Source organism: Geotrypetes seraphini, chromosome 1 (genome assembly GCF_902459505.1).
Source record: "Geotrypetes seraphini chromosome 1, aGeoSer1.1, whole genome shotgun sequence".
Classification (NCBI taxonomy): Eukaryota; Metazoa; Chordata; class Amphibia; order Gymnophiona; family Dermophiidae; genus Geotrypetes; species Geotrypetes seraphini.
In genome coordinates, this window is record NC_047084.1 from 208,775,792 (window position 1) to 208,802,473 (window position 26,682).

The following is a 26,682-nucleotide window of genomic DNA, read 5'->3' on the forward strand; positions in this document are numbered from 1 at the left end:
CTTGTTTCAACTTGTTCCTGCTTCGTTTTTGACCGACCCGGAGGCTTCCGGGTCCCCGTGGCCGCGTGGCTACTCGAGCCGCGGCCAGTTTCGATTCTATGTCCCGGCCTTTGACCGGCTTTAAAAAGTGCACCCGGTGCGAGCGGCTTCTTTCCATCACAGACCCGCATCGCCGGTGCATCCTCTGCCTGGGGGCCGCTCATCCAACCGACTCCTGCCCCCAGTGTGCTACTTTCCAGAACTGGGCCCTCCGCCGAAGAAAAGCCCGCATGGCGGATCTCTTCGCCGCCGACCAACCCTCTACCTCGGCCTCGAGGTCGGCCCCGGCCTCGGCCCCGGCCCCGGCCCCGGCCCCGGCCTTGACCTCGGCCCCGAATACCTCGGCATCGCCTCGAGACTCGAATCCGAAGTCCTCGGGACAACAGAAAGCCTCGGCTCCAGGTAAGTCCCCTCTTCCCTCTTCAGGTCCCGTAACAGCGAAGAAGCCAGCCTCGGGGACACCGGCGACGCATGGCGGAAGTCCCATGCTTACAGCCCCGGCGAAGCCCTCCAAGCCTTCGGGCCGTGTCTCCACCACACGGGAATACACTGATACGAGGTCGCCCCCGGTGGAGCGCACCGAGGCAGTGGACATGCCCTCGATGCTGTCCGTGCTCGTTTTCCAGGACCTACTCCGAGCGATGATCTCATCGGAGCTGTCCGCTTCAATGGCCCATCTACAACCGGCCTCGACCTCGACCCCGACCCCGCATGTGCCAGACCAGCCTGATCCTCGTGCCGAGCCACCTCGGGGAAAAACGCGCAAGCTTCGCCGCATCCCATCCTCCTCGGACTCCTCGCCGAGACACCCGAGGCGCTCTCCCTCCACAGACCGCCGCGGGGCAAAACGTCGTGCTAAACCGACGGAAACCTCGAACCGCCGTACCTCCAAGAAGGCCCGGGGTTCTCCCACTCTACGAGGCCGTTCACCTACACCTCGTACAGGACCGCTGAGGGTGACGGAGCTATCACTCTCCAACCCGCGCATCCTCCGAACTCCCCCTCGGACCGGGGCTCCGATCCGAGGTTTCAGGCTTTCACCGAGGGATTCCGGTTCGAGGTCACCGATTCGACATCGATCGGTACCCCGAACCCTGGCATCGTCTCCGAGGGGCTCCTCGAGACGTCGGAGATCCACGACCCCGGAACACTTTCACATTGCTTCCCCGGTCTCGGAGCGTGGATCGGAGCAGGAGCCTCGATACTCGAGGGAAACCTCCCCATCCTTCTCCACCCGACGGAGGTCTCGTTCACCGACCCCGCACAGGGCCTCGGGAACATCCTGCCCATCCTTCTCTCGCTTTGTCCAGGAATGGGCCACGCTTTGGACTTGGACCTCCAATCCGACTCCAGATACTCTAAGGAGTACCTAGCGGAGCTGGATATGCCATCACTGCCCAGAGAATCCCTTTGCTTACTGCCTAACCCGGTACTCCAACAGGCTTTCTTCAGGAACCTGGAGACCTCCTATATGGTCACAGCAGTACCCTCCAAAATGGAGGCCAAGTACCGTACAGTACCCTTCCCGGGATTTGAACAACCGCAGCTCTCCCACCAGTTGCTGTTAGTAGAATCCTCCTTGAAAAAGGCTCACCCCTCCAGGGTCTCAGCGGCGGTCCCCCCAGGCCGAGAAGGCCGAACCCTAGACAAGTTCGGCAGGAGACTATATCAAAATGCGATGATGGCCTCTAGGGTGCAAAGCTACACTTTCACCTTCACATCTTACCTCAAACACCTCATTGGACTACTGAGAGCCTTTGAGACTGACTTACCGGCCTCCCGCCAAGGAGCGTTTAACCTGCTTTCAGAGTCCCTCTCCAACCTACACCTCCATCTATTCCACGCGGCCTATGATGGCTTCGAACTCTCCTCCAGAGAGGCAGCCTTTGCTATTGCCATGCGCCGCCTAGCTTGGCTGCGCCTGGTCGACATGGACCCCAACTTACAGGACCGGTTGGCTAACCTCCCCTGCATGGGTAAAGAACTGTTCGATGACACTATCGAGGCGGCTACAAAACGCCTCTCCGAACACGAACGCTCGTTTGCCTCCCTCGTGCGGCAAAAGCGTAAACCGCCCGCGTCCAGGCCTTTCAGGGCCCCTCCGCGCCACTACCCACAAAAATCCACTCCTGCCTTCTCGCGGCCTCCGCCCAGGCGTCCGCAAGCCCACCATCGGGCTCTGCCCAAGTCCCAACCACCTGCGACTACCAAACCATCCCCGTCCTTTTGACGGGATACGCGGAAGGGGGCGGGCCCCCTCCGCCATAGTCCCAGGCCTCCTTCCCATCGGGGGTCGCCTCAAAGTCTTTTACCCTCGCTGGAAACAAGTCACGTCGGACGCATGGGTCCTTGGCGTGATCTCATCAGGATACTCTCTCAACTTTCGGGCCATCCCTCCAGACAACCCCCCAAGGAATTGACCTCCCAACCGGATGCAGCTACCCCTACTCCTCTCCGAAGCTTGAGATCTGCTTCACCTGAGAGCAGTGGAGGAGGTTCCCCCCGGCCAACGGGGGAAGGGCTTCTACTCCTGTTACTTCCTGGTACCGAAAAAAACGGGAGACCTTCGCCCAATACTAGACTTGAGACGCCTCAACAAATTTCTGGTACGGGAAAAATTTCGGATGCTTTCCCTACCGACCCTCTACCCCCTGATCGACGAGGGCGACTGGCTCTGCTCCCTCGATCTGAAGGAGGCGTACACACATGTTCCAGTGCACCCCGCTCACTGCAAGTTCTTGCGTTTTCAGGTGGGAGACCTGCACCTGCAATACCGAGTCCTCCCCTTCGGCCTAGCATCGTCACCTCGGGTCTTCACCAAGTGCCTCGTGGTGGTCGCAGCTACCTTACGCTCCCAAGGTCTTCAGGTATTCCCCTACCTGGATGACTGGCTGATCAAAGCCCCGTCCAGGGAAGGGGTTATCTCAGCGACCCAACAGACTATTATCTACCTACAGAGTCTGGGGTTCGAGATAAACTTCCCAAAATCCCAACTACGCCCCTCACAGTCCCTACAATTCATCGGGGCAACCTGGACACGGTTCGCCTCCGTTCCTTCCTCCCCCCTCCGCGTCTAGAGGCGTTAGTAAGTCTGAGCCGAAGGATCTCATTGCTGACCTCGGTATCAGCTCGACAGATGATGACTCTCCTGGACCACATGGCCTCCACCGTCCATGTCACACCCTTTGCCCGTCTCCATCTGAGAATCCCTCAATGGACCCTGGCCTTTCAATGGCGTCAAGACCGGGACCCGATCGATAGTCCCATGACAGTGACTCCTTCCTTGCAACGATCGCTCCGCTGGTGGGCCGACTCTTCAAATCTTTCCAAAGGTTTGCTCTTCCTCGCCCCTCCTCACAGCAAGGTACTCACCACTGTGGCGGGGCCGGTACCTGTACTTCAGCGGGGCCGGTCCACGCTCACCTTAGAGCTCCTTCTGCGTGCTTCCCATAAAGGAAGGAAGTCCTGCTGAACGACATTCACTCATAACCAAAATAAACAGGCAAAAAAGAAAATCAGAGTCAATTTAGTTGTTCCTGTGATGACCACTTTATTATGTGGTATATTGCTGGGAGTAAACTTGTAGTTAGTCCAAATTCCCAAGTAGTAAAAATCACACCAACAAAAATTATATAACCGACCAACAGGTCTAGGTTTTCAGCCGTCATCTACATCCTGACGGTTCAGGTAAGTAAAAATAAACCAAAAAGAGTTGCTGTCTTTACATTCAGACCAACAACAAACACTACTGTTAGCACTACAGATGGTTTTTGTGCACAAGCCTTTTAGTTATTGAGGCTTGAGCCCCCAACCAGCTCAATGGGAGTTGGTGGGGGAAGGGGAGTAAGCGAATCCACCAATTTACTTTTCTGTAACACAGAATGCCACTAATGGCCCCACAATCCCAACCAGTATAGACAGTGGATTCTCCCCAAACATTCTAAAACTTACTGCTTTCTATCACTAACTTTCTTAAACTTTCTGCTTAAATTCTAATTTCTTCTTACCAGAAGTCACCCTATCCTCAAACTTGCAAACTAATAAACAGGCAGTATAACTAACAATTAGCTGACACCCTACATCTTTCTAACATCATCCTTCTAACCTTCAACTGTCTGACAACTAACGAACACCCAATTAAATAACTTACAAATATCTTTAAAAAAAAAAAAAAAAAAAAAAAATGGCAGGTAGAACCAGAAGCAACAGGACTGCAATCAAGGTAGGCGGTCTAGTCACCAAAGGGATCGAGGGGGTGGCCACGGAAACAGAGGGAGAGCTGGGACAGAGCACAGAGGTATCTGTACAGACCGAGGCCATCCCCACAAAAATGGCTACAGTTTCTACGCAGACAGAAACGACGGATCAACTAGAGGACAGCCTGTTACAAGAACTGAATAGCTTGAGAGAGGAGGTCATGCGCTTAAGAAGTATCCGGGATGACGAGGCCTACATCGATGAAGTCATCCAGGAACTGTCCCAGATCACCGTACAGGAACCTGGCAGGACCATCCTCGGGACGCCCAAAACCACCATTCCTGCTTCATTGGGACCAACAATTGGAATTCAGGAGGAGGCAGACGACGCTGACTCCTGGCAGCTGGTAACCTCCTCCACAGGCAAACACAAAAAACCTTCCTCATATACTGTCTCTTTTTCTCACACACAGGGTAGTTCTACATCAACCCCGCAAATTCCATTGAGGAACAGATTCCAGCTGCTTCAGGGAAGACCTGACAATGAGAAGCAGGAAGATATCCAGCAGGAGGTTCCGGTCCCAGAGACATCAGTACGGCCCTCCCCTAAGAAGCGTAGAGTTGTGGTAATTGGGGATTCAATGCTGAGGGGCACGGAGGGCCCAATCTGCAGACCAGATATTCAATCGAGAGAGGTTTGCTGTTTGCCAGGAGCCAGGATCCGGGATGTAACCGCCTGCTTGGACAGTCTCATCAAGCCCCAGGACCACTTCCCCATGCTTCTTATCCATGTCGGAACCAACGATACCGCCAGGAGCACCCCGGAGAGGATACCTGAGGACTTTGGTGCCCTGGGTGAGAAGCTGAGGAGGTTGGATGCGCAGGTTGTGTTCTCCTCGATCCTTCCAGTAAGAGGCAAGGGAAGAGCCAGAGAGAATCGGATCCAGAAGGCAAACGACTGGCTGCAAGGATGGTGCAAGGAGATGAACTTCGGGTTCCTGAACCACGGAGAGGCACTACAGGGACTACAGGGACCAGATGGGTTGCACCTGTCCAGCAGAGGGAAGAACGTCTTTGGACACCGATTAGCCCGCCTACTCCATAGGGCTTTAAACTAGGTAAGTTGGGGGAGGGTACGGGCACTAATAACCTATCTAATGAAGTAAGCTGCAAATACCATTCAGGATCTGAGGTATATACACATAGCAATCATGGATCTGGGGGGGGTGCTCACAATTCCGGGTTCAGGGGGGATACTGACATTTTCGAATCCGGGGTAAGTTCACACTGTGTTTCAGGGTCTAAGAAGAATACACACATCGCAAACAATACCAAAGGAGCCGATGGAGCTCAATCGGGAATATCACTAGATAGCCATAACAAACCTAGGACTTGGAAGGCTATGTACGTCAATGCCCACAGTTTGGGCAACAAGATTCTGGAATTGGAAACGGAAATGAGGGGCGCCGACCTAGATGTGGTGGCAATATCCGAAACCTGGCTTACGGACTCCCACAGGTGGGACGTGGTCATACCGGGTTACAATCTGTTCCGCCAAGACAGGGAGGGCAAAATGGGAGGAGGGGTAGCACTATATGCCAAAGATGACATCAAAGTTACCAGAATCACAGATGTTAGGTACACAGGGGAATCCCTGTGGGTAAATATGGCCAGGGGAAAGGACAAATGCCTGTACCTCGGCATAGTATACAGACCTCCAAGGCAACAGGAAGACCTTGATATGGAATTAATCGAGGACATAGAGAATATCACCTTGCGTGGGGACACAGTATTGATGGGGGACTTCAATATGCCTGACGTGAATTGGAACACACTTTCCTCTGCGACCGGAAGCAGCAAAAGGCTATTAAACTCTATAAAGGGAGCCAGACTCAAGCAAATGGTTTTGGAGCCAACTAGGGATCAGGCGATTCTAGACCTAATACTTACCAACGGAGAAAGTGTCACAGATGTCTCTGTGGGAGACACGCTGTCATCCAGTGACCACAACATGGTATGGTTTAACCTCAGAAAAGGTTTCGCCAAACCCAACACATTAACTAAGGTCCTCAGCTTCAAGGACACCAACTTCGAGGACATGGGGGAATTCATCCATCAGTCGCTGCAAAACCAAGCAGAGACTGATAATGTAGAGGAATTGTGGTCAACACTGAAAACTACCATACACGAAGCAACAAACAGATTTATCAAATCTGTAAGTAAACGACGAAGAAAAAACAAACCGCAGTGGTTCTCTACGGAGGTCTCCAACCTCATAAAAGAGAAGAAGAGAGCATTCATCTCCTTCAAACATTCAGGGAAGCAGGGATCCAGAGAAGACTATCTGGCCAAGTCAAGAACCGTCAAAACAGCAGTCAGAGAGGCCAAATTGCAGGTGGAGGAGAATCTAGCAAAGAATATCAAAAAGGGCGATAAAGCATTCTTTAGGTATATTAGTGATAGAAACAGGAACACAGGAGGGATAGTACGCCTTAGGAAACCGGACGGGAACTATGTAGAATCGGACTCCGAGAAGGCTAAACTGTTAAATGAATACTTTTGCTCAGTTTTCACCCGCGAGGCGCAGGGATCCGGCCCTCAACTACCAACAGGGGATAGCTCGATAGACCCGTTTTGCAGCTTCGAGATAACGCCCAATAGTGTCTACAGTGAACTATCCAAACTCAAGGTTCACAAAGCCATGGGGCCAGACAACATACACCCCAGAGTACTCAGAGAGTTAAAAGACACCTTGGCGAAACCACTATCAACACTCTTCAATCTCTCCCTTAGCAAAGGAAAAGTCCCGCTAGACTGGAAAACGGCTAATGTCATTCCACTCCACAAAAAAGGAAGTAGGACGGAAGCTACGAACTACAGACCAGTGAGTCTCACATCAATAGTAAGCAAACTAATGGAAACTCTAATCAAACACCAATTGGATGCGGTCCTTAACGAGGGGAATCTGCGAGATCCCCGTCAACATGGGTTTACAAAGGGGAGGTCCTGTCAATCCAACCTGATCAGCTTCTTTGACTGGGTGACGAGGAAGCTGGATATTGGGGAGTCCCTGGATGTCGTGTACTTGGATTTCAGCAAAGCATTCGATAGCGTACCACACCGCAGGTTGTTGAGCAAGATGAGCTCTATAGGTTTGGGAGATACCTTGACTACATGGGTGGGGGACTGGCTAGGAGGTAGACTTCAGAGGGTGGTGGTGAATGGCTCCCCCTCCGAAACGACAGAGGTGTTAAGTGGAGTGCCGCAGGGCTCGGTCTTGGGCCCAATCTTGTTCAACATCTTCATAAGGGACTTGGCTGAAGGGCTTCAGGGTAAATTAACGTTATTCGCCGATGATGCCAAATTATGCAATATAGTGGACAAGAACACAACAGGACCTGACAACAAATCCAAGACCGATAGTATGGCACACGACCTCCTCCTACTGGAGAATTGGTCCAGGACCTGGCAACTAAACTTCAATGCCAAAAAATGCAAGGTCATGCACCTAGGCAACAGAAATCCATGTAAGACTTACACTCTTAATGGTGAGATCCTAGAGAGAACTGTAGCGGAACGAGACTTAGGGGTAATCATCAGTGAGGACATGAAGACTGCAACTCAGGTGGAGAAAGCTTCATCTAAAGCCAGACAAATCATGGGTTGCATACGAAGGAGTTTCGTTAGCCGTAAGCCCGAAGTCATAATGCCATTATATAGGTCCATGGTGAGACCCCATCTGGAATACTGTGTACAATTCTGGAGACCACATTACCGCAAAGATGTGCTGAGACTAGAGTCGGTCCAGCGAATGGCCACACGGATGGTCACGGGGCTCAGGGATCTCCCGTATGAGGAACGGCTGAATAAACTGCAGCTCTACTCCCTTGAGGAACGCAGGGAGAGGGGGGACATGATCGAGACATTCAAGTACCTCACGCGCCGTATCGAGGTGGGGGAGGATATCTTCTTCTTCAAGGAACCCACGTCAACACGAGGGCATCCATGGAAAATCAGGGGAGGGACACTACATGGCGACACCAGGAAATACTTCATTCCATCGATCCACCACCCTCTCGGTGAAGGTCTTCCGATGCAGGTGATTGAGGCCAGCAGTGTGCCTGATTTTAAGGCTAAATGGGATCGAAAGGTGGGATCTCTTCGCAAAGAGAGGTAGGGGAGGGTCATTGATGTGGGCAGACTTGATGGGCCTTGGCCCTTATCTGCCGTCACCTTCTATGTTTCTATGTTTCTATGTTACTTCCCCAGGTTCACAATAACACAGTAGGAAAAATCAGGCCAGCTTAACTAGGCTGGAACCTAGCAGTTCAAACAAAAAAACGTTTTGTTTTGGTTTTTTTTCTTCCTGCTTTCCTAAGCAGGGCAGCACAAGTCACTTCAAACTTTCAGCCTAAAGAACCTATCTTGAACAACAGACAAACGGGCAGAGTATGCTTTAACTCCCCCAAACTACCCAGCCCTGCCACTTAGCTTTCCTGCATCTGGATGTCTTCAGGCAGACTGGGAGTTTCCATATAGTCCATAGGTTCTGGCTCGGCTGGCTGGCTGACCACAGGGTCAATGTCTGTTTCCTGCATTTCAATATCCTGGTTTACAGGAGAACAGCCTGGATAGACCTCTTCCTGGGCTGGCCCAGAGTGAACTGCCCTTTTCCTCCTAAGAGCAGCCTAAAGTGTTCAGCCGAACACACCCTGCTCTCTGAGGGGGAGGAGCTGCCTGTAAAGTTTGCCTAGGTTTTCTCGGCTTCCTCATTATCTCCCTCAGCTGAGAGTTTGAGGAGGGAGGGAGGTCCCAAGGAGGCTGTTCAAGGCCATTCTCTTCACTTTCCTCTCCTCCCTCACAATCAGTATTTTCAGGTTTAAAGGGGAATGCAGCTATTTCCCTTCTCCTGGTCACAACCCTATCCCCATGATTAGCTCTCTGTACGATTGGGCTAGCTTTAGTGAGAGCCAAACCCGGTACAGCCAGAGCATCGGGGATAGGATTGTGACACCACGGACTCGTCGGAGTACGCTTGGGGAGCCCACCTGGACGGCCTCCGCACTCAGGGGATGTGGTCGGCAGAAGACCGCCGCTGTCACATCAACGTGCTAGAACTCCGGGCCATCTATCTCGCAGCTGTAGCTTTTCAACATCTGCTTCACGACCGGGTGGTCCTCATCCAAACCGACAACCAGGTAGCAATGTACTACGTAAACAAACAAGGGGGGACAGGGTCTTGGTCCCTCTGTCGGGAAGCCGTACGCCTCTGGAAATGGGCAATCTCCAACAACACCTTCCTTCGAGCGGTGTACATACAAGGAGAACAAAACTGTCTGGCGGACAGACTTAGCCGCCTCCTCCAGCCACACGAGTGGTCGCTGCACTCTCAGACCCTACGACAGGTGTTCGAACAGTGGGGGACGCCTCAAATAGATCTGTTCGCATCCCCCCACAATTACAAACTGCCCCTCTTCTGATCCCGGATACACTCCCCGGACCGACTCGAGGCCGACGCCTTCCTCCTCGACTGGGAGGGAAGGTTTCTGTACGCGTTTCCGCCGTTTCCTCTGATCCTGCGGACGCTGGTCCACCTGAAAACGGTGAAAGCCACCCTGATCCTGATTGCTCCTCGCTGGCCACGCCAGCCTTGGTTTTCCCTTCTACTTCAACTCAGTGTCAGAGATCCATTGCCTCTGCCTCGGTTTCCCTCTCTACTATCACAGAGTCAGGGTTCGCTGTTACATCCCAATCTTCAATCTCTGCATCTGAATGCTTGGTTTCTTTCCCCCTGACTTCTCTCCCCGTGTCTCAATCAGTCAAGGAGATATTGGAGGCCTCTAGAAAGACCTCAACGAGAACCTGCTATTCTCAAAAGTGGACCAGATTCTCAGCCTGGTGCTCCTCTCACAGCCAGGACCCGGTGTCGGTCCCCGTCCCTCTGGTCCTTGACTATCTACTTCAATTATCTCACTCCGGCCTAAAGACCAACTCCATTCGAGTACATCTCAGTGCGATTGCGGCCTTTCATCAGCCCCTGGAAGGAAAAGCCCTCTCGCTCCACCCCTTAGTCTCTCGCTTCATGAAGGGTCTTCTGAATGTCCACCCTCCTCTCAAACCCCCTCCGGTGGTTTGGGACCTTAACGTGGTTCTGGCTCAACTAATGAAACCTCCATTTGAGCCCCTAAACAAATGCCATCCTAAATTCCTCACGTGGAAGGTGATTTTCCTGCTCGCACTCACTTCCGCCCGGCGAGTTAGTGAGCTACAGGCTCTGGTAGCGGACCCACCCTTCACTTTTTTCCACCATGACAAGGTGGTACTCCACACACATCCAAAGTTCTTGCCTAAAGTAGTGTCTGATTTTCACCTCAATCAGTCCATCGTCTTGCCCGTGTTTTTTCCCAAGCCCCACTCTCACCCCGGAGAGGTGGCGCTTCACACTCTTGACTGCAAGAGAGCGTTGGCCTTTTACCTCCAACGCACTTAACCACACCGGAAAGTCCCACAATTGTTTTTGTCCTTCGACCCAAACCGGTTAGGCCATCCAGTTTCCAAGCGCACCTTGTCCAACTGGTTGGCCGATTGCATCACCTTTTGCTACGCTCAGGCTGGTCTCGCGCTGCATGGTCGAGTAATGGGACACAAGGTCCGAGCGATGGCAGCCTCCGTAGCGTTCCTCAGGTCCACACCTATTGAGGAAATCTGCAAGGCTGCCACGTGGTCTTCGGTTCATACTTTCACTTCCCACTACTGTCTGGACTCACTGTCCAGAAGCGATGGCCGGTTCGGCCAATCGGTATTGCGAAATCTATTTGCTTAAATTGCCAACTTCCCTCCATCCCTTTTCAGTTAGCTTGGAGGTCACCCACATGTGAGAATATCATGCCTGCTTGTCCTGGGATAAAGCACAGTTACTTACCGTAACAGGTGTTATCCAGGGACAGCAGGCATATATTCTCACAACCCGCCCACCTCCCCGAGGTTGGCTTCTTTGCTAGTTAAGTGAACTGGAGACCACGAGGGGATGCGCCCCCCTAGTGGAGCAGGAAGGCACGCATGCGTGGAGCAGCAGAGCAAACTTAAATCTTCAATCAAGTTTGCTTGAAAATGCTTCCGCATCGGGGCTCCGTAGATGACGTCACCCACATGTGAGAATATATGCCTGCTGTCCCTGGATAACACCTGTTACGGTAAGTAACTGTGCTTTCTTGCCTGGTAATTGCTTAACATCCTGTATTTGTCTCAGAAGAATGCGCCATTTAAGAGTTACTAGGGGAAATTTTCAAAGTGCCTGTTCTTCAAAGTCAGCGGCTTCTTTTTACCCATAGTTTTTCCACAATTATTGAAGGGCAAAAGAATCAATGTGCATGATCATTCAGGTACTGGAACTCCTAGGATCAATCATCAATTATCCCAAATCACAACTCAATCCATCACAATACTTGGAGTTCATAGGAGCCCTGCTATATATGACTCAGACCTATGCATTTCTTCCACAACAGCAGATCAACACTCTGGTGTCTATAGTTACAGAACTGCAAGGGAGTCAGCAGGTATCTGAAGCAGGATAGAAACCATGCCCTGTTTTGTGTGAAAGTCAGGATTTTGAGCCTAACTCTTTGCTGAAACATTGGCTTAAAAAAACATGTATTGTTTGTATATTTTCTGCTCTGGCTGAGAAATTTCTTAGCTGGTGTAAGAGCATGTGTTGATGCAAAGTTTTGCTATCAGTGTGTGAAAGACACTAAAAGGCAGAGCAAGACGGGAACATCTGGATCACATCATACTCTGGACACCTGTTGTAAACACGTTTTTTAATATGTTTTTGTGTTTCTGATTGGCTCTAGAAGCCTCCACCTCTTGGGTGAAGAGAGTATACCGTAATCTGTATTGTACGATCTTGTTATTTTGGGACCTGTGTTTTGGGCATGCATTCACAATATCTTTCAGGACTCTATCTTAGGTCACCTGCAATAGCAGCTGTACAAAATTTTACTTGGGACTTTGCTGTAACATCTTTTGTGCCAAAACCAGTGTCTAAACCAGTGTGTGATCTCGTGACTTTATAGATGATGTCTGTAATTTGCTGCTGCCCTCAAATTCCCCATAGCAAGGGCAGGTAGCTACTGTTTCTGCACTTTTCTGCTTGCTGCGATTATCTTCTGAATTGAGTGACTCCTGATTTACTGCCAATTGCTAATAAAAAGATAAGTATAATTTGTATTTGTGATAGGTTTTATGTATGGTCATATAGAAACTGCCTAGGTTTTAGGCGGTGTATACAATTTTAAAATAAATAGTTAAATGAGTAATGCAAATTATGGGGTGTCTAAGTAGGTTTGTTTGCTTCTTGCAAGAGAGTCATGCAAATAACTAAGCTGTGCTCTATGTAGATCATTTAGAGACCCAGCAGCATCAGTTTGGCAGATGTTGAGAATGCTGGGCCATATAGCCTCCGCTGCCCATGAAACTTCCATGACATGCCTCAATTTGAGGCAAGCTTTTTATATAAAAACCCTAACAGAGACTCTAAAGGTTACAGTATTGCCTAAAATAACTTTCCTGAAAAGCAGAGTACTGAACTAAAAAGTATAAAAAAAAGGACAACAGGTAAGATATTCCAATGGAGTTTTTCTTCCCCTTAGCGGATCATCACTCAGCACCTCTTCAGGACAAGGGCTGCATGGATGGTTTCATTGACGCATTTTGGCTTTCTGAACCATGGGATGATTTTCTAAGGGCTGCTGAGCAGGGATGATGTGCATCTATCAAATAAGGGAAGAAGTGTCTTCATCAACAGACTGGCTAACCTTCTGAGGATGACTTTAAACTAGAATTGTTGGGGCAGGATGATCAAAGTCCACAGGTGAGACTAAGCCCTCACGTAAGTACATATTGTACGTTTTGCCCGGCACTGACATCAGATTCACTGGCCTATAATTTCCAAAATCACCTCTGGAATCCTTTTAAAAAATTGGCATCATGTTGGCCACCCTCCAATCTTCTGCTACTATGCTAGATTTTAAAGAAAAATTACAAATTACTAACAATAGCTCTGCAAGTTAATTTTTCAATTCTATCAGCACTCTGGGATGTATACCATCTGGTCCAGGTAATTTGCTACTGTTCAATTTGTCAAATTGAGCCATTACATCATCCAATGTTACAGAGATTTGTATGAGTTTCTCTGTTTTATCAGACTTGAATGCCATATCTGGAACTGGTAACTCCCCCACGTCATCCTCAGTGAAGACTGAAGCAAAGAATCACTAAATACCTCTACACAAAAGGGAAAAGGGGGCAAAGTCTGGAAAGCTGCATATACCAATGCTCAAAATATTGGAAACAAGGTTCTGGATCTAGAGGCTGTGATAGAAGAGGCTGAGTTGGATTTAGTAGCAATCACAGAGATGTGGTTCACAAAGAATCATGACTGGGATATAGTTATCCCAGTCATCTGTTTAAGAAAGACAGGGTAGGAAGAAAAGGAGGGGTGTAGTGTTATATGTTAAAGATCATATTAAAGCCACACAATTGCAGTATTTGTAGGGTAAGGAAGAGGCATTATGGGTCAATCTGGAAAGAGGGAATGGTAAATATTTACATTGGTGTGATATACAGGCCTCCTTCACAAATGGAAGAAGTGGACAGATTTAATGGTAGATATTCAGAATATAGCTGTAAAAGTGGAAGTATTACTAATTGGTGATTTTAACATGCCACATATTGCTTAGGATATCCCTAGAGCGGAGTGTGTAGTAGTAGGGAGTTCCTGGATTCTCTACAAGGAGAACTGTTCCAGCAGTTGGTAATGGGACCAATAGAGCATGGGACACTACTGAACTTAATGCTTTGTTAAGATGGGGGATTACATCAAGGAATTATCTGGATGGGAACATCTGGAAGACATAGGAAAGTAGGGAGCAAAACTGAAAGGAGCTATTGTAAGGGCAACAAACCAAGTTTCCAAGTTTAATAAAAAAATTTTTGATCGCCTATCTTAATTTCTAGGCAATATATAATAATGTTAAAATAAACAACAACAACTTTAAAATATTCAACAAAAACAAATTATTAAAACAAAACAGATGAACAAGAGACAAAAGGGAGAAGGGTGAACTACAGTAAAGTCAAGAAAAGAGAACAAACAAGGGAAAAAACAGAAGGGAGGGTAAGGAGTTTCATTCAAAGCTGCCTTTACAGATTCGATGAAGGGTAACTAGTATCAGTGCTCGAAAGCATCTCTATATAGGAAACATTTTAAGGCTCCTTTAAATTTATCTAAGTTAGATTCCTCCCTGAGATGGGAGGGGGGGGGGGCAGAGAGTTCCAGGTAAGAGGGGCAGTAACTGCAAAAGAGGTTGTACAGCGAATGCAGAATGTCTTGAGGGAGGGTACAAAGAGTAAATTTTGGGAAGATCTAAGAACTTTAGAGGAAGCATGAGAGATGAGTAATTTGTCGATGTAAGCTGGTTCTCTGGATTTATGTGTTTTAAAAGTAAGTAAAGCAATTTTGAAAGTAATTATATAAGGGATGGGAAGCCAATGGGTGTTTTTAAGCAGAGGTGTGACTTGATCATGTTTCTTAGAGTTGGTGATGATTTTGATGGAAGTATTTTGAATTAATTGAAGCCGTCTGATTTCCTTTTGCAATATTCCTTTGTAAAGAGAGTTACAATAATCCATTTTAGAAATTACAAGTGAGTGAATTAAGATGTTTAAGGAAGAGTGCTCTAGAAATCTAGCTAGGGACCTAATCATTTGAAGTTTATGGAAGCAGTTTCTGACCACTGCACCAATTTGTTGTTGGAAGTTTAACTTACTATCAATGATTACACCCAGGATTTTTGATGATGAAACCTTGTTAATCAGGATGTTATTAATACTGATTGCAGAGGATAGCTGAATGCTGTCTTTCCACAGGAAGAGAGGGCACTTTGTTTAAGATGTGCTTAGGGATAACATGTTATCTCTAAGCCATTTTGTAAGGACAGTAAGAGGAAAAGAAGGCCACTTTGGTTCTCAAAGTAGTAGCTTAAAAGGTAAGGAAAAAGTGGCTGGCTTTCATAAACAACAACATTTTGCAGAAAGAAAGACTGGCTAAAATATCTGGAAAAATTAAGAGAAGCTGGTTGAGTAGTCAGGAAAACAAAGATGCAAATGGAAAAAAGTAGCAAACATGGTAAAATGGGGGAGACAAGACATTTTTTAGGTATATTAGTGATAGGAAGAAGTGCAAAATTGGCATTGTGAGACTCAGAGGTGAAGGGGATAAATATGTAGAAACTGATAAAGATAAGGCTGAATTGCTTAACAAATATTTCTGTTCTGTTTCACAGCTGAAGTGCTGGGAGCAGGATCGTAGAAGACAAACGCAAATAATGATAGAGGTTTGGAAGACCCTGATCAATTTTCAGAGGCTTGTGTTCATGAGGAGTTAGCTAAACTGAAGGTAAACAAAGGAATTGGGCCAGATGGAGTACATCTGAGGGTACTGAAGGAACTTAGGGAAATTCTGGTGGCTCCACTGGCTGATATTTTCAATACTTCTCTAGAATCAGGAGTGGAACTGGAGAAGAGCAGATGTGGTCCTTCTCCACAAAAAATGGAAGTAAGGAAGAAGTAGGGAATTACAGGCTAGTGAGTCTGACTTCTTTGGAAAGTAAATTAATGGAAACACTTTTAAAACAGAGAAAAGTGAAGTTTCTGGAATCAAGTAGATTACAGGACCTGAAGCAACATGGATTCACTAGAGGCAGGTCTTGTCAGACAAATCTAGTCAATTTCATTGACTGGGTAACCAGAGAATTGGATAGAGGGAGTGCACTAGATGTGGTATAGTTAGATTTTAGCAAAGCCTCTGACAGTGTTCCACACAGGTGTCTAATAAATAAACTGGGTGCCCTTGGGATGTGACTTAAAGTGACAGACTGGGTCAGGAATTGGTTGAGTGGAAGGTGACAGAGGTTAGTGGTCAATAGAGAGATCTCTGAGGAAAAGGATATTACCAGTGGTGTACCTCAAGATTCGGTTCTTGGGCCTGTTCTTTTTAAAATTTTTGTAAGCGATATTGCTGAAGGACTGTCAGGTAAGATTTGTCTCTCTGTAGATGATATCAAAATCTGCGATAGAGTAGACACCCCTGTTGGTATAAATGAGGAAGGACCTAGCTAAGCTTCCTCCTCCTTTTACTAAAAACTCACTAACTTCTCTCCAATCAGCAATTCTGGATTTCAGTGTTTCTCATAGTAACCCTATAATGTTGGGGGGATGCCTTTAACATGTACTTTGACTCAATAAACAACCCTCACACCCAGTGTATTCTAACTTTAATTTATGATATCTCACTAATCCCACTAATCTTTACTCCCACAAACATAGCTGGTCATACCATTGACATGATCGTTGGCTCAAAATCTCTTTCATCAATGTCCAATAACCAACATGCATACTCCCTCCCCTTGACCAATCATTCTTTACTCACACTACATCTTCTCCTCTAAGCTGATATCATCCAACCTCCCACACACATATATTCAATTCCAGGGACTATAGCAAAATTACCCTATCCATGATCAAGGACACTTTTAACTCAATCTTGAAGATTTCTCTAGTCTTGAACCATAAGAGCAATTCAAAACATGGAATGCTACCACACAAACGCTGATGGAGGCAGAAAGAAAGAAATATTGGATGCACAGTCAGAACGAAATGCAACCAGAGTCTCATGAAATCACCGGACAACAAAGGTAGGAAAAATAATTTTATTTTCAATTTTGTGATCAAAATGTGTCAGTTTTGTGAATTTATATCTGTGGTCTATATTTTGCACTATATTTGTCTATTTTTCTATAGTTGTTACTGATTGCATATTTTAAAATCTTCTGCCTAGATCTCTTTGAAAAAAAACCCCATGAATATAAATGATAATTAACATTTTCTCTGCGTACAGTGTGCTTTGTGTTTTTTTTTAATTTTGTGGTTTCATCGTATTAGGAGGAAGATTTCATTGTATTATCTACAATGACACTCTGATCTTTTTCTTGAATGCTAACCCCCGAGGTAGACCCTAGCATCTGGTAACTTTGATTTGGGTTATTATTTCCAATGTGCATCATTTTTCATTTGTCTACGTTACATTTCATCTACCACTTGAACGCCCTGCCTTCCAATTTCCTTAGGTCTGCCTGAAATTTTTCATAATCTGCATGCATTTTAAAAATTTTAAACAGTTTAATGTCATCTGCACATTTAATTACCTCACTCGTCATTCCAATTTCCAGATCATTTCTAAATAAGTTAAATAGCACCGGTCCCAGTACAGATCACGGTGGCACTCCACTGTTTACTCTCCTCCATTGAGAAAAATGACCATTTAACCCTACCCTCTGTTTTCTATCCGAGAACCAATTCCTAATCCACAACTTAACTTTGCCACCTATCCCATGAGTCTTTAATTTTCTCAGGAGCTTCTCATGAGGAACTTTGTCAAAAGTTTTTTGAAAATCTAGATAAACTATGGGCTCCTTTTACAAAGGTGTGTTAGGGCCTTAACACGCTGAATAGCAGGCGGTAGTTTTTTGGGTAGCGTGCGCTAATCTGGTGCGTGCGCTAAAAACGCTAGCGCACCTTTGTAAAAGGAGCCCTATGTCAACCGGCTCACCTTTATCCACATGTTTATTCACACTTTCAAAGAAGTCAAGCAAATTGGTGAGGCAAGATCTTCCTCAGCTGAACCCATGCTGACTCTGTCCCATTAAATCATGTTTGTCTACGTGTTCCACAATTTTATTTTTTATAATTGTTTCCACCGTGTTGCCTGGCACCAAAGTCAGGCTTACTTGTATTTAATTTCCAGAATCTCTCCTGGAACCCTTTTTAAAATTCAGTGTAACATTGGCCACCCTCCAATCTTCAGGTACTACAGACAATTTTTGCGACAGGTTACAGATATTTTTTGAATTTGAAAGAACAGTGCTGGATAGTTGAATTAGATTCAATACAAGTCAATGGTTTGAATGCAGAGACCGATTGGTGGTTTCTGATTTGATGTTGGATGAGTGATTTGAAGTTTCTCCAATCATATTTACTTCCTGGTTGTGACATCAGTATTTAACTGGTGGCAGAAGATGCTGCAGTCATTTTGAAGAAGCATTAGGAAATGGGGTGCACTTTAGATTCAAGTAAGTGTTGGTATAGAAGCACACTTTGGATATTTTTATCACTTTAGTGTGGTTTTGTCATAAATGGTGTAGTGCACAGTTCGATATGTTTTAGTTTTTATTTTTTTAGTGGACTACTTCCCTGAAGAAGAATCAAAACACTGGTCATATCGGCAGTGGGTCCGTTCTTTTGTTTACAAATAAGTGCACCTTTATGAATTTGAATTATTTATGAAAAATAGAATTGCAAATTGTGAAGGATGTTTTTGAGAATGAAAAAAAGTTTAAAATGAATTACAATTCTGGCCAATGATGAGTTTGACTGGTAGTGTGGAAGAGTAAGGGGTTATCTTCCACTAATGCTATCATTCCACCTCCATACAGCAGGGGCTTTTAGTCCAAGGCTGAGTTGACTACATGTTCCAAACTGTACTGGTTTTTACAGCTCAGTGCTAAGCTACCTTAACAAGGTAACCCTGCTGAGTCAGGGGGCGGGGTTCAGCAGAGAGGTGTTTATCTGCCTCAGCGGAGAATCATTAGGGAGAGGTTTATTTCAAGTTTTATTTAAAATTTGATGTACACGTATTATCATAATTTCAAAGCGTATTATCTAAAATTGGGGAAACAGTACTGTACATGGACACAATTAAAGACAATCTTTAAATCCACAGTGTGTTGATTTAAATACATTTGAGAGTATTTTACGCTTGGGATTTGCTGAAATATTTTTCTGTCATACATTTGTGACAGTGGCGTACCTAGGAGGGGGCGGGGGGGACGGTCCGCCCCGGGTGCATGCCCCAAGGGGGTGCACAGGAGAGAGCTGAACGGGGATGACGGGGGACCTGCGGGGTTAAATACATCTCGAGCCGCGAGGCTCGTCTTTTGTTTCTACCTACTCTGCCGCTCACACATAGCCGATCGGAAGTCTTCCCTGATGTCAGCGCTGACGTCGGAGGGAGGACTTAAGCAAAGCCCTCCCTACCTCTGACGCCAGCGCTGACATCGGGAAGACTTATGGTCGGCTATGTGTACGCGGCAGGGCAGGCAGGAAATAGAAGACAAGCCTCGCAGCTCGAGCTCCATTTTGCTGAGAAAGTTGCTAAAATGGGCTGGGAGGCAAACGCGGAACACAAAATGGTGGAGGGAGTGCATTTTTGGACACAAGGCATAAACTTGGGAAAGAGGATGGAGGAAGGGAGGGAAAGAGATGCTGAGGTGGGGGAGGGAGTGCGCTTTGGACACAAGGCATGAACTTGGGAGAGAGGAAGGAAGGGAAAGAGATGCTGAGGTGGGGAATGGAATGGGTTTTTGGACACAGAAGGCATGAACTTGAGAGAGAGGAAGGGAGGGAAAGAGATGCTGAGGTGGGAGAGGGAGTGCGTTTTTGGACACAAGGCATGAACTTGGGAGAGAGGATGGAGGAAGGGAGGGGAAGAGGTGGGGGAGGGAGTGCGATTTTGGACACAGAAGGCATAAACTTGGGAGAAAGGAAGGGAAGGAAAGAGATGCTGAGATGGGGGAGAGAAAGTGTTTTTGGACACAGAAGGCATGGACTTGGGAGAGAGGAAGGGAGGGAAAGAGATGGTTGTGTACATGGGGAATGGAAGAAAGGAGAATTTTGGTCATAGGAAGGGAGTGAGGTACAGATGAGAGGGGAAATATTGTGGTGGAACGGACAGATTGAAATGGACGCAAGAGGGAGGAATGTTGGACATAGTGGTGAAGGGAATGGAGAGAGAGAAGTGGCATGGTGCTGGAGAGGGGTGATAGAAGGAGAAATGGGCATGAGACTGGTGGGCAGGGGCGAAAGATGAGAAAGGGATAAATGCTGGACCATGGTAGGAGGAGCCAATGGACAGCAAAAGAAGAATTTACAGAAGATGGAAAAATGGAAAAAAGAAACTGGGACCACCTTTATGGAAAAATAAGTCTCCAGACAACAAAGGTAAAGAACGGAATTTATTGACTAAAATATTTTTTCTTTGGGAAATGTATATAGCAGATTTCTTTGTATTTTGTTCAAAAGAAAAGGAAATGCATTTCTGGTTTTATTTCTACAGTGTTGAAGTACTTGCTGACCCTTGCTGTGACTGGTGGGGATCCCCAAGCACCGCCAGCAGAGGATCTCCTCTAGAGACGGCCAGAACTCCTCTCCACCAAGCACAGCAGACTTATTTTTCAACAAAGGTGGTCCCAGTTTCTTTTTTCCGCTTTCCCATCTTCTGTAAATTCTTCTGTTGCTGTCCATTGGTTCCTCCTACCATGGCAACATCCTTGAGCCACTGAGGTGTCAGCATCTGTGACTCAGGGACGTTACTGCTGCCTACCAGCCAACTGCAAAGGAAGTTCTCAGCTGATAGCTTGGGGGTTCTCATCAGCTGAGTATTTATATTTTATATTTACATTAGAGGCTTTGGTAGAAACCCGTTTAAAAAGTAGGTATTCTTCCAAATTAATATTTCCAAATTAATAAAGTGTCTTTGCTTATTTGTAAATGGGTCTCTACCAGAGCCTTTAATTCAGTAGCATAATTAAATGAAATAACTATTTCTGAAGTTTATAGGGACGGGCAGGGTCGAAGGGGATTCCTCGCGGGGACGGGTGGGGACGGAGGGGATTCTTCGCGGGGACAGGTGGGGACGGAAGGATTCCTCGCAGGGATGGGTGTGGACGGAGGGATTCCTCACGGGGACGGGTGGGACTTCTGTCCCTGTGCAACTCTCTAGTGCACAGCTGGCCACCCTCCCTATACTGTTGCTGCTGCTTTCCTTAACCAGCAGCAGCGGCAGTAAACAGGGGTGTCCACGGGTGCTCACCGGCGTTGCTCATCTTTTGGCCGGCTCCCCTGCTGAAAGCCGCGGGCATCCACTCCTCACACGATCTGCAGCTGTGTCGGAAGCGTTCCCTCTGACATCACAACATCAGAGAGAAGGCTTCCGACGCAGCTGTGGATTGTGCCAGGAACGGACACCCGCGGCTTTCAGCAGGGGAGCCGGCCAGACATGCTGGGCAGGGAAGGGGGAGAGGGTAGACATGCTGGGCAAGGAAGGAGGGAGGGTAGACATGCTGGGCAAGGAAGGAGGGAGGGTAGAAATGCTGCACAGGGAAGGGGGGAGGGTAGAAATACTGCACAGGCAAGGGGGGGGGAATGCTGCTGCTGCTGTACAGGGAAGGGAGGAGGGTAGAAATATTGCACAGGCAAGGAGGGGCGACATGCTGCTACTGCTGCAGCACCCAAATGGGGAGAGAGAGGGAAGTAGGGAGAAGGAAGACAAGGGAGAGGAACCAGAGATGCCAAGTCCATGGGAGGGAGGGAAAGGAAAAAAGGAAAGGAGATACCAGACCATGGAGGGGGAGGAAGAGATGCCATGGCATGAAGGAAGGGAAGGAGATAGAGATACCACACCATGGTGTGGAGTGGGAAGAAGGAAAGGAGAAGAGAAAGAGAGAGATGCCAAAGCATAGGGGAGGGGGTGGAAACAGAAAAATGGAGAGAGGTGAAGCTGAAATGAATCATGTGCAATGGAGAAAAGGGACTCCAGATATACAGTTTATTGAAGGGACATAGAAAGAGGGAAGATGCCATATGGAACAGAGGGTGGACAGTAGATGGAAGGGACAGAGAGAGTGTGGGCAGTAGATGGAAGTGGTAGAGAGAGAGGGCAGAAGATGGGTGGAAGGGACAAAGAGAGGGCAGATGTTGCATGGAAGGGAGAGAGGACAAATGCTGTATAGAAAGAAGAGAGCAAAGAAGATGATTAAAGCAGAAATGACAATAGGGTAGAAATATTTTTTTGTTGCTTTACTTAGAATCAAGTAGTATTGTAACTGTATTGATAAAAAGTTTATAAATAGAAAATGGAAATAAGGCAATTTTTTTGGACTAAACCCCTTTCCTCAGGACAGGATACCATAACAGCAGTATACTGTACTGTTCTGAAGAAAGATTTGGCCTCTGAAAGCTAATTGAAAAATGGATTAGTTCAATAAAATGGTATTTTCTTATTTCTCATTATTTGTTTTATTTTTATTTGTTAATTTGTAAAGTGGTGATTGTTATGTATCAGTTTTTTCAAATTTACATCTACTGTCTTTATATTTTGCACAGTATTAGGGGACGTGTCACTGTTTTTGTGGTGTTGTGGTGTTGTATTGTATGCAGAGTCTGATTTCTTGGTGGTTCAGTTTAACTTTTGTCTACATATTTCTATTTTTAGTTTGTGATTATTCCATATTGGGCGAGGGTGTATCTCCGTTCTGTGTGTATGAAAAGGACATAGTTTCAGTTGGCATTGACTACAGGATCAATTGACTGTGCGAGATCTGGCTTGTTTAGTTTTACAATGTATGTGTTGGTGTTCTAGTGCTCATTGCAGTGTTTAAGATGCTGCCTTTTCCTAGGTACACTCTTGTGCAATATGTGGATTGTTACTAAAAATAATATTTTTGATATAGATGGGGGGGTGTCAAAAAATGATGGGCCCCAGGTGTCACATATGCTAGGTACGCCACTGATTTGTGAACTTTTGAGATTTTCTGATAGCAAAATATATTCTGATATATCCACTAATCAATGCTTTGGTTCTTAGCTGAGACTGTTAAAGCGTCACAGATTTATTTTCCTAATGTACTTGCCCCATGCAAAGAATGCAATTAGTTTGATCCCAGTACAATTTGCTCTGAATGCTTTGCTGCTATGATCACTGAACCATTAGGAAGGGGAGAGGGTGGGGGCAGGAAACATTCTGAACTTATAGAAGGATGTGCTGGAATGGAGAGTGCTGAGACTGTGCTGTGTTTTGCAACCAAGCAAAAATTTAAGCTGACCAAGAGACAATAAGAACTGGCAGCAAAACCTGGAAATTGTCCTTACTACTGTCCTGTCTGTAACTATCATCCCATCTCCCTCCTCCTTTTCTTATCCAAGTTACTTAAACATGCTGTTCACTGTCGTTGCCTGGACTTCCTCTCATCCCATGCTATTCTGGATCCGCTTCAGACAGGCTTTCGCCCGTGTATTCCATGGAAACTGCCCTTACTAAAGTTTCCAAAGATCTATTCTTGGCCAGATCCAATGGCCTCAACTTTATCCTCATCTTTCTCATCTGTCTGCTGCCTTTGATACTGTTGATCATTGCCTATTCTTTGATATGCTGTCCTTCTTGGGATTTCAGGGTTCTTTCTATCTCTCCCATCGCACCCTTCAGTGTACGCAATGGTGATTCCTTCCCGCTATCGATTGATGTACCTCAAGGCTCTGTCTGTGACTGCTCCTTTTCTCAATCTACACTTGCTCACTTGGTGCACTGATCTCCTCCCACGGCTTCCAGTATCACCTCTATGCTGATGACTTCCAGATCTACCTCTCTGTGCCAAATATCTCTACTTAAACCCAGACCAGAGTCTCAGCCTGCCTGTCTGAAGTTGCCGCCTGAATGTCTCACCATCTAAAATTGAATATGGCTAAAACAGAGCTGCTCATCTTCTCTCCACTTCCCTCAGTCTCTATGGACAATACTCTCATCCTTCCTGTTTTGTCTGCTCGTAATCTTGGAGTTATCTTTGACTCTTCTCTCTCTCCTTCACCACCCAGATATAACATATCGCTAAAATCTTTCGCTTCTTCCTCTATATTACCAAAATCTGTCCTTTCCTTTCTGAGCACACTACCAAAACACTTATTCACACCCTCATCACCTCGCGCTTAGATTACTGCAACTCACTACTCTCAGGCCTTCCACTTAGCCAAACCATCCAGAATTCAGCTGCACGACTCATATTCCTGGAGAGCTGCTATATTTATTTATTTATTTAATTAGATTTCTATCTTGTTCTCCTGGGAGCTCAGAATGGGTTACAATTGACATTCACAATAAAATTACAGGACAAAAATACAGGCATACGTAGAGAGACAGGTGAGAAGACATGGGGGGGAGAAGGGGAGGGGGAGCATGGGAAGGGAGGAGGGTGGAAAGAGAGGGAGCAGGAGAATAAGGAAGATTATACTCATGTTACCCCTTTCTTAAAGACACTTCATTAGCTTCCCATCTATTTCAGACTACAATTCAAACTCCTCTTACTGACCTACAAATATACTCACTCAACTGCCCCTCACTATCTCTCTTCACTTATCTCCCCCTATGATTCCCCCCTCCCCCCCGTGAGTTTGCTCAGCTGGTAAGTCCCTCCTATCTACCCTTCTCTTCAGCTGCCAATTCCAGACTCTGTCCTTTTTGTCTTGTTGCGCTGTATGCTTGGAACAAGCTGCCTAGATCCCTACGGCAGGCTTCATCTCTGGAATTGTTCAAGGCACAGTTAAAAGCTCACCTCTTTGAGAGTGCTTTCAACTCCTAACTCCTTTCACCTTGGATTCTGCATCCCCCAACCCTATATGTTGTATCTGTCTGTCCAAGTTAGATTTTAAGCTCTTCCGAGCAGAGACTGTCTATAAATGACAAAATGTACAGCGCTGTGTATGACTTTCAGCACTATATGTGATAAGTAGTACCTTGTGGTTTGTAAATTATTTTTGATTTTTACCTTAACTGTTTGGGGGATAATTTTATAAAGCAAGTTTAATACATAGAAAATGGCTCTCATAAAATTATGCAACAGGATACATGAATATAAATATTCATTCCAAGATGGTGTGTAAGCATTCCCCACGGTATAGTTTGGGTGGTATAGAAGTGGAGTTGCACAAATAAATGCATATTAAATATTCATGAACCTTAAAATTATTGTTCTTGGACAACAGAGACATGAAGATCAAATGGAAGTGTTATTGCAGAAAAGCATCATTCCACTAGTACTTTCGGTAGAGTATGGAGCCCTGTTCAATTGGACTAGAGAATGACACAGTGACTGTTACCCGCAGTAAGGAGGGAAAAGTGCTCACTGCGGGCACAGGGACAAGGCCTTCCACCACCCCGTGGAGCAGTGAATGGCCTTGTCCCCGCAGTTAAGGGAGGGAACGCGCGCAGCCCCCTCCCTCCTTCCTACCTACCGGATCTATCTCCCTCCCTCTTACCTTGCGGCGCGTTAGTAAAGTAACTTGCTGAAGCCAGCCGAGCTTGCCTGCAGTGGCGTGTGTGCAGGCAGGCTCGGCTGGCTTCAGCAAGTTACTTTACTAACGTGCTGCAAAGGTAAGGGGGAGGGAGTTAGATTCTCGGGCCACATATGGGATGCTGAAGGGCGGTGAGGTGGTGAGAGGGAAGGGTGGTGGTGGTGAGGAGAAGGTGCTGAAGGGAAATGGGGAAGACAGAGTGGGGAGAAGACGCTGAAGGGAAATAGGGATTGGGGAAGATAGAGTGGGGAGAAGACGCTGAAGGGAAATGGGGAAGACAGTGGGGAGAAGACGCTGAAGGGAAGAAGACAGAGATACCATACTGTAGAGGGAGCGGAGGGAAGAAGATGGATACCAGACCAATTGGGGAGGGGGGTGAAAGGAGAGGCACAGTAACAGAGCAAATGGAAGACATTGAGAGAAGACAGACAGTGGATGGATGGAATTAAATGAGAAGATGAGGAAAGCAGAAACTAGACAACAAAGGTAGAAAAAAAAATTTATATTTATTTCCTTTTTTTTTTTTTTTTTTTTGCTTTAGAATAAGGTAGTATATTAGTTGTGTTGATAAAAATTTATAAACAAAGCCCTGCCAGCTGAACATCTCTTTCTCTAATTCAGCAGCCAGAACTTTGATTTATAAGGAAGGAATAAGCTAAATATTGCAGTACTGAAGTTTGTATGGATGCTGTGGGGATAGTAGTTGCGGGGCGGGGACAGTGGTCGCGGGGATGGGGCGGTGAAAGGGGTGGTGGTCGCGGGGACGGGGTGGTGATGGGGACAAATTTTTTCCCCATGTCATTCTCTACTTTGGACCATTGACATATAATATCTCATATTAAACTGTATAAGTTATAAACTGAGTCACTTCTTCTTAGTTTATCTAAGCCATTCAGTGATGCTGGTTGGGAATTCTCTTCCATGCTTCACATGCATACTCTGTACTGGCCTGTTGTACATGTTTGACATGAGACACTGGTTGTCATGTCATGTAACTTTTTCCCCTCCTCCCTTACTATCCTCACAGTCAAGTCTGTCTGGTTTTTGTCATTTATGTCCCACTTAAATATTTTATACATTCTTCCCTTTTTACTCCCTCTTTTAAATTATATTGTTAACCGGCCAGATATTTGTTTTATGGTCGGGATATCAAAAACTAATAAACTTGGAAACTTGGAAACTTGTATTGTCTTATAATCATTACTTTTATCCT

At 46.4% G+C, this 26,682-nt stretch overlaps 1 protein-coding gene across 6 annotated transcripts in view; it reads left to right on the plus strand.

Annotated features, from left to right (window-relative positions):
- Nucleotides 1–26,682, plus strand: part of AASDH (aminoadipate-semialdehyde dehydrogenase) — a 159,670-nt gene that overhangs the window by 16,338 nt on the left and 116,650 nt on the right. For 3 of the 6 annotated variants that reach the window (XM_033944696.1, XM_033944731.1, XM_033944739.1), the window contains exon 2: nucleotides 12,884–13,104. The exons of 1 other annotated variant lie outside the window; for it this stretch is intronic. Coding sequence is in view for 1 of the 5 variants with exons in the window: in XM_033944731.1 (XP_033800622.1) it covers nucleotides 13,088–13,104 (17 nt within the window). In the remaining 4 variants the exon portion in view is untranslated. Of the gene's footprint in view, nucleotides 1–12,461; nucleotides 13,105–20,468; nucleotides 20,591–26,682 lie in introns of those variants that run through there. 2 more of the 6 variants (XM_033944712.1, XM_033944721.1) reach the window with 2 other exon arrangements.